Source organism: Lagenorhynchus albirostris, chromosome 18 (genome assembly GCF_949774975.1).
Source record: "Lagenorhynchus albirostris chromosome 18, mLagAlb1.1, whole genome shotgun sequence".
Classification (NCBI taxonomy): Eukaryota; Metazoa; Chordata; class Mammalia; order Artiodactyla; family Delphinidae; genus Lagenorhynchus; species Lagenorhynchus albirostris.
This window is the reverse complement of record NC_083112.1, coordinates 76,787,260-76,800,548: the sequence shown is the minus strand read 5'-3', so window position 1 is coordinate 76,800,548 and position 13,289 is coordinate 76,787,260. Positions and strand designations below refer to the sequence as shown.

At 36.9% G+C, this 13,289-nt stretch overlaps 1 protein-coding gene across 3 annotated transcripts in view; it reads left to right on the top strand.

Moving 5' to 3' along the window:
• The window catches only part of ANKRD10 (ankyrin repeat domain 10), a 33,037-nt gene that overhangs the window by 4,516 nt on the left and 15,232 nt on the right, over positions 1–13,289 (top strand). For all 3 annotated transcript variants that reach the window (XM_060129341.1, XM_060129340.1, XM_060129342.1), the window contains one exon: positions 3,186–3,277. In XM_060129341.1, coding sequence (XP_059985324.1) covers positions 3,186–3,277 — 92 coding nt within the window. The remainder of the gene's footprint in view (positions 1–3,185; positions 3,278–13,289) is intronic.

Genomic DNA, 13,289 nt, shown 5'->3' with positions numbered 1-13,289 from the left:
GGAAGGGTGTTCTAGCAGTGGTTTAAAACAAGGGTCAGTGAGAAGGGGGGGGGTGAGGGATAAGGGGGCAGTTTGTTCTCTTTAAGAGACTGGGTGGGAAGGGCGCGTGAGGAGAACCCTGGATTTTAGGCCTGTTTCTGTTACTAAGCTGCAAGCTGGATGTGGGACAGCTCTTTGGGTCACCTGCTACCCTCCACTCTTCCTTCTTTCACGCGTGCTCCTCTACTGCTTTGTTGCTTTGGTCCGTGAATTCAGGAGTTACAAGTGGGCGACTCTGTACCATTGTGGTGCTAGGCGTTGCCTGTCCCCACTAGTCTCCTTCCTGCTCGTGGATTCTCCCCCCACCCCCTTTTCTCCTGGTAGAAGGGGCACGCCCTGCTTCCTCATCTCTCTGGCTTTGGACAAGTGGTTTACTGGTTGTAACTCAATCTCCCTGTCAATAGAATACGGATAGCCCATGAGTAGCAGTAATTAATATTTAGTATTCATGTGGAGTTTTAAGTATAAATTTTCTATATGATGATTTTCATTAAATTGTTACATAACATTTAGAGAGATCTAAAGAAATTGTGTAACGCTGCTTTTCAAATCTTTTTAAACCCAGAAGCCCCCTTTTCATGTAATGATTTATAGCAGCTCAGTATTTTCCACAGGTAAAAAGTTTGAGACTCTCCTCCTTCCCCCAGCTGCTCGAGACAGCACCACGTGGAAATCCCTCCTCAACTCTGCTCCCAGGGCAAGAGTCCCCAGATCCCACTCTCCTTACAGCTCTCCTCTTGTGTTTAAACAGCCCACCTGGCTCAGCATCCCCACGTCCTCTCATGTATGAGGGTATCACTTGGGTTTCTTAAGTGTCTTGGCACTGCTCCCGGAAGGGCCTTGGTTAGCTGTGGTCTCACGTGCGGAGCTTCGGCCCGTCCGAGTCTCGGCTGTCGGTTTGGACTGCTGCGACAGGCACTCACTGACCCTGAGGCCCCAGTAGGCTTTCTGTTGGCTCATCTCAAGGTGGACAGTTTTTCTCATTTCCCACATAAACTTATGCAACTAGACGCAGGTTTTTCTTATTGTTTGCGTGCCTATAATTTTTTGAACCTTAGCATACCTTTTTTTCTTTTGGCATGTTAGTTTCTTACCATTCTAAGTTCCTTTTCCTCAAGTTTAATAGAGACTTTCTCTGCCATATTTAAGGTTGGCATGAGGGGTTACTGAAGCTCAGATGTGCTGTCTGGAGGCTCGGTGTTCTAAGTTTACCCAGAGAGGAAGTGAAGTTAGATTTTAAGTGGTGGCTGCCCGTGGCTGTCACTTCTTGTACGTCATCTCTTTAGTGACCCTTCTAGAATGGGGCTGGCATTTGGTATTGCCTTTAGTTCCTTGTAACTAGATTAGAAGTAAGATTGTTTTAATTAAAATTCAAGGTGACTTGTCCGTTTTCAGATTTCTGGCACCTCTCCCCCTGTCCTTTATGACTCAGAGTTTGCCAGCAATAGTTCTAGAATCATATTACAGACTATTGGTATTTTTGAAATATGACTGGTCTGAACTTGAGATGTGAGTAACCTTAAAATGGCTCTTTACTCTCATTCTCTTGGTTGCAGTTTTCTTTAAATAGTGTTTATTCTGCCCTTCCCAGCTTAAATAGTCTCCTCGTATAACACAAAACAGGAGCAGGGTAGTTTTGCTTTTTTCTCTGGCATCTATTGCTATCCCACCCTGTTCTTGAAATAGTATAGAAAACATTTTTCTTCTTGTACCAAAGATAGCTTTTAAAATCCTTTTTGGTTTTCTTGAGTTTTTGTGGTGTTTGTCAAAATCTCACCTAAATCTTAGTTCTACTTTTCCTGGCAATACGTGTACGTAATTTTTATTTGTCCTTATTATGTACCTCCTCTCTCCCTTCCCTCCTCTTTTCAGACAATAGGGTAGGTTTTTCTTTTCGTTTTTAAGTCTGATTTCACTAGATAGTTCCTTGTATAGCCTCATGATTTTGTTTCTTTCTTCAAAATTGGGACTATTCTGTTGGGAACTTTACATCACTTGAGCTTATACATAACTTTTCCCTCCAGTAAGTGGTTGAGTCTTTCATATTATATTTTTCTGTGAAATGCTCTACCACTCCTTTCTAGTTTAGTCCTCACCTCAGTTTCCCCCCCACTGTGAGTTAATATTTTCAAGTGCCATGCACTGTGCACCATTGCCCCACTCCTGCTTTATGTCTTTATCCCTTAATTATGTGTAGTTTTCTACTGCCAAGTTCGCATTCAGTGATGATGGGATGTGAGTGATTCAGGAACTGTTGCTGCTTAGTCAGTTGGCATTTCTGAGGCAGAAAGTCCTAAATCAGTTTTTCTAATGGAAACAACTTCCTTCTCTTAATCGCTGTATCTTTCTTTACCTGTTTTTTTACCTGAGAGCCTATGAATGAAATTGTGTTTCACATTTTTTTTTGGTCCATTCATACAGTGTAAAGTAATTCTTTTTCTTGTATGAGTCTTCAGAGTCATTTCCCCGAGTCTGCTCATTTCCTATGCCTCCTTCAACATTGTTTCCTGAAGGGTCAGTCAGGTTCTGATGCATCCTTTCTAAAAGTCCTTGAACAAAGTCCCCTATCACAGAACAGGCTGAGTTGTATACAGAGCTGCCTGTGTTTGACCCTATGTTCTCCCTTCCCATTTTTTTCTTGATCCTTTAACCTTAGCTGTCTTGTCTAAAGTATAGTCCTAATTCAGGCTCGAGATAAAAAATCCAGGGGGAGGCACTGGTGTGTATCGACTCAGGCTCTCCTGTGGTGGACATAGGTGAACGTGGGTGGACTAGACCAGACGTTAGCTATTAGGCCTTGATTACTATTTTTTGGTCTGAGGATAATAATTTTGGGTGTTATATGCATCTGTGCTGTGATCCATCATAAAAATTATTTCTAAATTGCCACCTAGAGTGTACGTGCTGTCATGGTTGGAGAGGCCCCGTGATTTTTTTGTTCTTGACCTAAGAATTCAGGAGAACGTGCTCCTTCCTTGGTCTGCTTTTATTTTCTCTTCATGTCTACATTTCTTTGTGTTTTGCTTCAGATCTGGCTCACCTTAATTCTATTTCAGAGGAATGAGATGGTACGTGGCCTTTGTTAATTAACTTTAGAATGTGGAAGTCTTGTATGGATCTTAATGCTTTCCTTTTTGTTGTTTCAGGACTGTGAGGGCGAGACTCCTATTCACAAGGCGGCTCGCTCTGGGAGCCTGGACTGCATTAGTGCCCTGGTGGCTAACGGGGCTCATGCCGAGTAAGCATCTTCATTTATTCTTGCCAACCAAAGATGTGGTCAAGGGTGTCGTGTTTAGAGACAGGATTTAGAGCAAGCAAAAGTTCTGAGCTTTGTTTTCAATATTGGTAGTAGAGTTTTGCTTTTTAGATCAGTTGGCGTTAGTGAGCAAGTTGTTGTGTGAGTTGAGCTGACCACTAGCAGAAGGGGCTGAATCCCAGCAGCCTCAGCGTTCTTGCCGTGAGAGAGAGAGTATATTAGGGTGGAAGGAACAGTTAACTCATTAAATTTGGAGCCTGGCATTGTTGACTTTACCATTGACTAATTGTGTCACTGTGGGCAAGTCTTCAAACTTTGCCAAGTTTTAATTTCAGAATGAGTGCCTCGAATTGGATTAGAATATCTTTTCAGGCCTCTCTGGCTCAAAAAAATTCTTGCAGACAGTTAGCTTTTCTTAATTTTGCTAAAAAGATGGCTTCCTCATCTTTTAGCAGATATGAGAACATCTTATGTTTTAAAACCTGTTATGATTGTTCAGTGATTTTATAATTCCTTGTAAAATGGAACTGTACACATTAAAGACTTAAAAACTCACTCTGAGTTTTTGATACTGATGGCATTATTTTAGAATATCCTTGTTTTAGCCCAGTTTACATCAACTGGCTAATTTCTAGCTTGAGAGAACAATATTAACATTTAAGTGTATTAATTTTAAAATGTGATCTTGTATGCAAATCATTAGCTAGCCATGGCATTATACGTTTATTTCAGTATTTAATTCATTTGTATTAACTTTCTCTTGAAGATTCATTGTAAAAATTTTTCTTCTGCAGTTCACAGCATTAACAAAATGGATGCGGTTTTCACCCTTAAATATTGAGTGTAAGCTATAGAGCTGTAATAACCAAAATAACTATGATAATATCAGCTTTTTTGTTTTACCTTGAGTGTCTTGAATATTTCATAAAAATTAATTACAAACCACTTTATTCTAATTGGAAATATGAAAATTTAGACTTTGGGAGAAATAAAACCCACAAAACTGACTTAGTTTAACCCTTTGGTTTCCACTTCATTGTTTTGACTCTGTATTATAATAAATATTGAAAACAGATCCTGGACAGCAGAACCATATAGGTTAATGAAAGGCCTGTCTGATACCAAGGGCTATCATTAGGCTCTTAGTATCTTAGCTTCTGTTTCATTAAGTATTATTGTTAAGATTAGACATTAGTTTGGGCTTGGATCATTTACTTATGTAGCCATTTAGTGTTATAAATATGACCTGTGTTAACTGTTACATTGCAGGGAACCTTGCGACTTCATATGTAGTTATAATTTAAGGTAACGTAAAAACAATTGATAATATGAATATATATTACACAGTTTAGAAAACATCAAGATGATTCTCATTGCATTGCTTTAAAGCAACGTTGTAGATGCAGTTTTCTTAGCTGTTTTTTAGATTTAAAACTTAAATCTTTAATTTTAACAACAGAAGCTTTGATTATAAAATACAGAGTCGTAAAATAATTGATTAAATTCCTTAATTGTCATTTATTGAAATAATGAATAATTAGAAGTTGATCTTTTCAGTGACTTATCTTTCTAAACAGTACTCTAATTGGTCCTGAGCATTTTATTACTAAGATGTTAGTTTTATTCACTTTAATGGATAGTTTAATCCTTTGAACCAATAAATATCTTTCTTGCGCTATGTCCTTTTTTTAATAGGTGTCTTTTTAAAATGAGATCATTTTATTTACAATTCTGTCCTTGTTACAGGACCCTCGAGTGTCTCTTTCCCACCAAGTGTGACTGAGCATGGCCTCGAGTGCCAGTTTGTTTTCCCTTCTCAGTATAAGAGCCACTCCCTCAAGACCCTGCATATGGTGATTTCCCTTGACTGAACTTTCAGATATTTTTTAGAAGAAATATTTAGCCTGAGCCACCTAGCCAAAAGCAATTTTTAAAATTATATGTCTTTGGCCTGGAGATAGAGCACAAGTAATCATTATTTATTGCTATTGTATATGTGGTTATTTAGTTTTAACATCTAGATAAAATGTCAGTTTCGCCAGTAAGCTAAATTGTACATTGCTTTTTAATATCTGTTCTGCACATTTTTATAGTTTAACACGTTTAGTCTACCAACAAATGATAGTTTGATTCCCCCAAATTATGGTACTTAGATCTCTTTTATTTGTTTCCTGTTATGTTGCTCATATGGTAAAGTGTAGTCCTAGCAAATAAAAATGCCTTTTTCTTTTAAGGTCATCAAGGGGCCCAGAATTAATTTACTTACTTGAAGTTAACTTATTTTGTTCCCAGTTCAAAGTGAGCCAGATTATTAATTTTAATATTACATGCTATAGTGTTTAGGAGTTGGTGGAAATTTTTCCTTTTTCCGTGACCAGATTAAAAGCTGTCTTGTATCAGTATTTTATCACACTTGGTGGTAATTAATAATTTTGTTGTTAATTCCTACTTTGCTTTTTATATATTTGCTACGTAAAGTGGCCAAAATCTGAAGTTGCTGCTTTTTTGGTCATGGGGTAGATAATGGTGAGGGCAAGCGTACCAGGCATCTGTGGCTAGAATGGTTTGTTACATAACCTACTTGTCAATGTAGGCTGCATCTGTAAGATAACGCATGTCAGCTGCTGTGCATCGTAGCACATTTTCTAGCACCACACGTGAGTATGTTGATGGAGTTTCTTTTTCTTCTCTTATTTTACATCTTGAGTTTTGGTGCCAAGTTTTCTTTTTCATGTGAGGTTTTGTTTCTCCTTATATGATTGTCATTGTTACTTGCCACCGTTTACATCTAAAAATAAAAAACACACAGGATTAAGTGTCAGTTCTGTGACCAGACTGAATGCTTGTATACTTTAAATGATCTAAACCTCTACAGACGCTTCTCACTCTCATTTTTTTCTCAAGTAGGGAGTTTTTATTAAGTAAGTTAAACTGTCATCATCCTTAACTTCGCTTATATGGCGGTTCAGTTCTTCATTGCAGCCAGGATTTGAATGCTACTTGCTACACACAAAGGGTTTTTGATTGGAGGAAGGACATATAGTAACATGGAAAAGTTGTTGCCTTATTTTTCTTTTGGATGATCAAATAAGTAACAATATAAAATTAAGTTTTAATGTGATTTCAGAGAAGGACTCTTGAAAATTTGCTGTCTGCTGATAATTAAGACCACCTTTTGTGTGACCAGTGAGGAGAAGCAAGAGAACCTATTTGTGTTCCCACAGGCCAGCTGGGCACTGTTCTGTTCAGGTGACTTGGGGGCTCTAGTCATGCCAGTGGAAGATGAATGTAACCTGCATGGTGATTCAATCAAACGTTTCCTCCCTGACTCCAAAAGATTGGGATCAATCCTGAATGTTTATGTGTTGCATTTACTTTTACAAAAGAAAAATTTATATATATATAAATAAATTTTTTTAAAAAGACCTTTTACAAACAACTCTGTAATGTACACATTTCTAGCCTTGAATTATCTTTCCTTTTAGTATTTTGGCACTGACTGATTTTGGTTATTTTTGTCTGTATTTTCTTGAGAGATGCAGTGGAGAATGTTTCCATATCAACCAGATATAAAAGTAGATTTTTTTTTAATGCCTCAGAGTAGAAATAAAGGGATTTAGTGGGATTTAGAGATTCAGAATTGCTTGCATCTAAGGCCAATTTGCTAGTCCATTTTAATACCACATTATACCAGGTGCCAGTGTTTATGTTGTGGCAAAGTCCCATAGCTTTTTGTGGGAGAGCATTTCTGTAGAAGCCATTGATTCTGTGGTAACCAGATCTTCCAGTGGGTTACATATATTTTAACTTAATTATTTTCATCCCAAGAGGAGCTTAACTATGATCATCAGATAGCTGGAGAAGCATCTGTAACCTTATATATAAGCAAGTTCAGTGATTCACTCTGAAAAAATCTTTCTTGCCTAATTTAGAAAATAGACACAGTTGGCTTTAGTAACAGAAGTCTTAAAATGTGGTCATAATAGGCTTTTGAATGTTGCAGGAAAAAGTATTTTGCTGAACTTTTAAAAATTCTTAATTGAAATGGAGTTGGTTTAGTTTGGTCCATGTTTATGACCCACCTTTATTTGCTTACCCGTAGAGCTCTGTCTAGAAGCAAAATTTTCATTAGGGCAAATCATGTGATGAGCATATGTAATATTAGTGCCGGAAGTTGTTTTGCAGCTTTTGCCCTTGGCAAACTTCATTAGACATTTATTCATGTTTGAAGTTTGTGGTTTCTTTTCATTTGTTCACCTATTTGCCCTTCAGAATAATAGTCCAACCATGAAATTTATTAGCAGTGTAACTCTGAATTAGTGGTTTCTGATCTTGGATCCTGTGCATTCCAGTCCTGACCTAGTGTTCCCTCCCTGACCTACTTGTCACTACAGCAGTCTTGTCTGATCTTGCAATTTCCTGGCTCATTTTTCCTTTTATTAAACTGTTGCAGGCAAGGTGGAGGAATTACTTCCCGAGATAGCTGATGAAGTTCTGCCTGCTGGAAAGGAGCAGATAGATAGCAGGCTGACAGTATTCTAGAGTTGTTGACAAATTCAGTTTAGAATTTTGATTGTTTTTCATAACAGCCTGAATAATATATAGGTTTTAATATTTGTTTAAGCACTGCTTTTATATAGTGCTTTCAAGTAAAACCAATGATTTCTAAATTCAAATGTCTTTTCCTTTGCTAAATTATAGTGGGAGCAGGTTAAATATTTCATCAGACTCTTTGAATGATGCTGTTATATTTTAATGTATGCAAACATAGCTGGGGTTCAGTTGCAACATAAAACTGTCCTCAGTAATGTTGAACTTGAATTGAAAACTTGGCACCAAATTTATTCAAGTAGAAACTTTAAAAAATAGTTTCTTCCTATTGTTACCTGAAGAATATATTTAAGAAAGTCTTCATAATTACGTATTTAAGAGTTTGGATACCAAAGGGTTAAAAATACACGTTTTCCTTTTACTGAAGAAATTTTAGATGTTTGTAATGTTTTGTCTGTACAAATGGACATTTAGTAATGTTTTTTTATCTTTTTTTTTTTTTTTAATGATTCCATGTATTTGCTTATTTCCATCTAGGAATAGTTACTAATGTATTTGAGATACAGCATACCAAATTTTAAAGTAACCAGAATCGTGAGTTAATGGTTTTTAGTCCATACTGTTAAACTTTTGTTGAAATAACTGACATAATTAAATTGGCTTCATGCTAAAAATTACTAGAAGTAATTGAAAAGGCAGTGTTTTAGAGCAATAGCTCTTGGTCAAGGTGGTCACATGACAATGGCTTACGCTCAGTAAATGTGCTTCTGCACCTCATGTATGTATATGTATTTTTAATCAAAATGTTGCCTGCAAATATGTGATCCCTTATTATTTAAGTTTCCTGTTTTATGAACCATTGCCCGTTTTAAATCACACAGAAGATTCTGAATCTGTAAAAACTACACATGTCAATGTTTTACAGCTACGTAATTCGAATTGACTTGATTTTTTCAAGTAATCCTAGAAAGGGGGAGCATTCCATATAGAAACTGCTGAAACTGCCACAGGTGCTTCTCCGAAAACCTTACAGTTGTGGCATTGAATGTTCAGTATGGCTTCCTTTCTCCACTCGAGGCATACTGTTGAGGTATTTGTTGCGGTGATTGGTTTTAATGCTAATCTAGGAGTTCAGATATAGATTCTTTAGATTTGCATGCTTTGCTTACCCTAATTTATGATATCTACCTATTTACTTGTAAACTAACAATAGTTAAGTTGAGATCAGAATTTTAACAGAAATATTCTTTATATGAAAATTGTGGTCATCTTTTATTGTCACATGGCATTAACAAAAAAGAAAACATCCTGAAGGTGATGTGACAACTCAGATTCTGAAAAGTATATTTCAGATACTTCCTGATCCGTGGTTTTGCAAATTAAAAAAAAAAAGAAAGAAAAACTTATTAGAACGGCTTCTCATATTCTGACGTTGTGACACTATAAGTGGAAAATAGATGGGGGATTAGCTGGCGGCCGAGTGGAGTTTTGTTTTAAAGTTCTTTGGGGAGACACTCTTAGGTATAATAAGTCTTAACATTCTATTCAGAATTTTATTACAGAAAATACAGTATATGAGCCTTTATGTTTTAACTTTAGTAAAGTTTTAAAAAAGTTTATTTTGCCAGTTATTCAGCAGGATAAATAATTCACAGTAAATATTAATCTATGCTTTCCCATGTTTTCATATTGCAATTTTGAAAGAACACTAGGAACTACTGGGAGAAAATGGGTAGCCTGCCCAAAGTGACTTTTCATAGTCTCGGTGAAGGTTGTCATAGCTTCCGTGACAAACTGGAGCAAGTTGATTTTTACTAGTCTAAGAATCTGATCATGTCAACTCTTAAAGAAAGTCAGCTTTAAAACTTCAACAGACTAGACCCAGTTTGGACATCAAGTTGACTGGTGTCTGATTTTTTTAAATCTCTGCCCATTTACAAAGATTTTTCAAACGGATACCAGAGGGGACCAGAAAGGTGAACTGGAGCTTTAGAACAACCTCACAGCACGTCCCCCATGGGGCTTCTTGCTGTCAGAAATGGACAGAGGTACATTTTAGATGAGGCGTCATCTGCCCGAGTGCAGTAAACCAAAGGCACAAAATTCATGTGTGTTTTTTAAAGACTTAGTCTAAAAATATCGTGTACACTTTCATTAGTGCCCCAATTCTCATACAAAATACAGTTTTTGAGAGTAATTTTGAACAGTATCCTCCAGATACTGAAAATTTCCATTTGGACTAGTGTGTGAAGACCACAGTTCAGATTAACTGTGTCTTTAGCAGCCCCTCACTTCGGGTTGGTAGGAGTAGCCAGCAGAGTGTGCAGTGTGGCCATATCACACCCGCAGTGAATACCTCGGGATTGAAGAGTGAAGGCTTGACTGTTTTAAAAGTACTGTAACAGAAGAAAAGACCAAATTCAAATGTTAAATTATCATAGAACCTGTAAAATCCTAAATCACATTCATGTGCCCAGCTCCCATTGGATTTTAGGAAAATCATGGAAGGTTGCTTAGGTTGAATATCTGCTTAAACTTGTAACACTAAATAGAGCTGAAGGCTTAATAAATTGATGATACATTTTAACCAGGATAACTGTTTCAACTCTTAAAACGTTAAAATTGAAACATGCTTAACAAATAGGAGAGCATATATTTAAAAATGCATTTAAAGGCCTGAGCCTGTTTTGTTAAAGTGTTTTAAGAACTATACCGCATAACTATTCTTTATGCTGCTCTTCACCTAGAAACCCACGTGATTTTCAGCCTCTGTGTAATACGTTTGAAAACCCTTTCTGCTTATTAAGAAGTGACTTGAGGAATTCAGACCTGTAAAGACAGTTTCCGCCTCATTCATATTAAGCACGTCGCCTCATTCAGTCGTAAGACACTTAGAACTTTTAACAGAAAACACTCAGATGGAGTAGGAATGATTATTTCTTCTGCATGCTCTCTCAAGGTCTTTTAATTTACATTCTTCTAAAGTTTACCTTTAGATATTCTCTTGATATTTAACATTTTGTGATTTAACAGATTTGGCAACTTCTAAAAAGTTTTTTTTTGTTTGAATTGAATAGTGCAGAAAATTACCAGAGAGACAGTTTTCAGGAACCCATAGGTATCTGTTATTTAGAGTAGAGGACTAGTCAGAAAGAGAAAGACAAATACCATGTGATATCACTTACACGTGGAATCTAAAATATGACACAAATGAACTTTTATGAAACAGGAACAGACTCACAGACATAGAGATCAGACTTGTGGTTGCCAAGGGCGAGGGGGAACAGGGGAGAGAAGGATTGGGAGCTTGGGGTTAGCAGTTGAAACTGTTGTGTATAGAATGGATAAACGACAGGGTCCTACTGTATAGCACAGGGAACTATCTTCAACATTCTGTGATGAAACATAAAGGAAAAGAATATAAAAAAGAATGTGTGTGTATATATATATATATGTATAACTGAATCACTTTGCTGTACAGCAGAAATTAACATTGTAAATCAACATACTTCTATAAAATAAAATTTTTTAAAAAAGAGTAGAGGACTAGTTACCAGTATCATCTATTGGTTAAATGTTACTCAGTTGGTCCAGCCCATTGTTTGTTTTTGTATGGCCCATAAACTAAGAATGATTTTTATGTTTTTAAAGGGTTGAACAAAAATCAAAAGGATAATATTTCATGACACGTTAAAATATATGAAATTCAAATTTCAGTGCCAGTAACTAAAGGTTTATTAGAACATAGCCAATGCTGTGTTCACACATCATCTAAGGCTGCTTTCAGGCTAAAACGAGAGAACGGAGACTGTGGCCCGTAGAGCTTAATGTTTTTGCTGTCCAGCCCTTTACAGAAAAAGTGCCTGCCCCGGATTGGTGATCCCAGTCATTCCTTTCCACCCAGTTTTTGTGCACCATACGATTGCAGAGCCACTTGCAAGGTTTTAAATATGAGCAGAGCAGAATTAGCGTGTTAAACTACAGGTAAAGAAAGGAGGAATGAGTGTGGGTATGTAGGAAAGGAGATGGGAAGGAAAACGTTCGGAGGTAGGAGAGGGAAGTGGGCGGTTCTGCTGGCCTGTTCCAGGGTCAGGTATTAACGGATCTTTCTGCTTTAGAGGAACGTAACACTGTTAAACTGAATGTTACATTCAGTCCTTAGTAACTGAGAAATAATATAGTTGAAAACTTCTGTAGTTTCACCAGAAGTGGAGAAGGGATACTGTATGTTCCTGTTTCTAATATTACTACTGTAGGGATAGTGCCAAAATTATAATCTCCCAGGTAATTTTTCCAGTTACCTTACGTCCCAGATTCTGATATCTGTCCATACATTTTCTGGAATGTTTTGAACTCCCCTTTGGATCTCTCTTTGGATCCCTCAGAGTTATATGAGGAACCAGTTGAAGTTCAGTTCGGCTTGTGGTTGTTCTTACTTGCTTGGTCCACACATGAGTACATAGCATGAGTTGACTCTAGTGACTGTTCTTTCGAGTTTTGAAGATAATACTTCACACCACCTGGAAATCTGATTGGCTTCGTCCAAGCCGAGTGATGTGCACGTGTTGGGACCACTTGTGGTAGTTGGAGACGGGCAGGAGACGCTGCCTGTGTTCTCAGGTGCAGGCAGGCGCTCCCACTCAGACATTTACAGTCTCTGTGGCCTCTGGATATTGGCGCGCACTTGCTCTTTCTCTTTAAGGCTGTATTTCCTTGGAAGAACAGTAAACTTGCTATTCTAACTCAGATTCAGTCTACTGTTCAGTTTCTGAATTAAGAGTAAGAGAATTGAGTGTAGTTTGGATGTTCTTGTTTTCAGTGACTTAGAAAAGTTGGCATGCTCCCTGAGCATCTCAGCTTTCTTCAGTGAACTGGCATTTAGGGTGGTAAATGCCATTTAAAAAATCTGTGTGCTGTTCTTTATTTTATCATCCACTGAGGAGTAATCTTTACTGTCAGCGTTATTTGTCCTGATTTTAAGCAGCAGCTTCTCATTTCTGTATTCTTTAATTTTTGGAGAGCAAGTTCATATTTGTAGAAATGATCATTTTTTAAACTTTGCTTATGTTCTGGGTCTTTGTCTTTTCAAATTGTGTAGAGTTAAATTTTTTTTTTAATTTTATTGCAGCTACTTATTCTGTTCACATTCTTGATAGAGTAGACCTTTTTGGACCATTCACTCATGATATCTTCTGAAAATGTAATACACCATTTAAAAAAATTATCCAGTTTTACACTTGCTTGAATGTTAAATTTCTATAACATGTTGATATTAAAAATCAAGTATCTGATCATTTTCTATACACATAACTAATGTAACTCACTCTACCCAAACTTTGATGTTTCCTCTCTATTTAATTCATATATCAAAATATTGTGAAATTTTAGAATAATGTTTATCAGAAGTCATAGCCATGAAATCAAATAAAAATGTCAGTTTTAG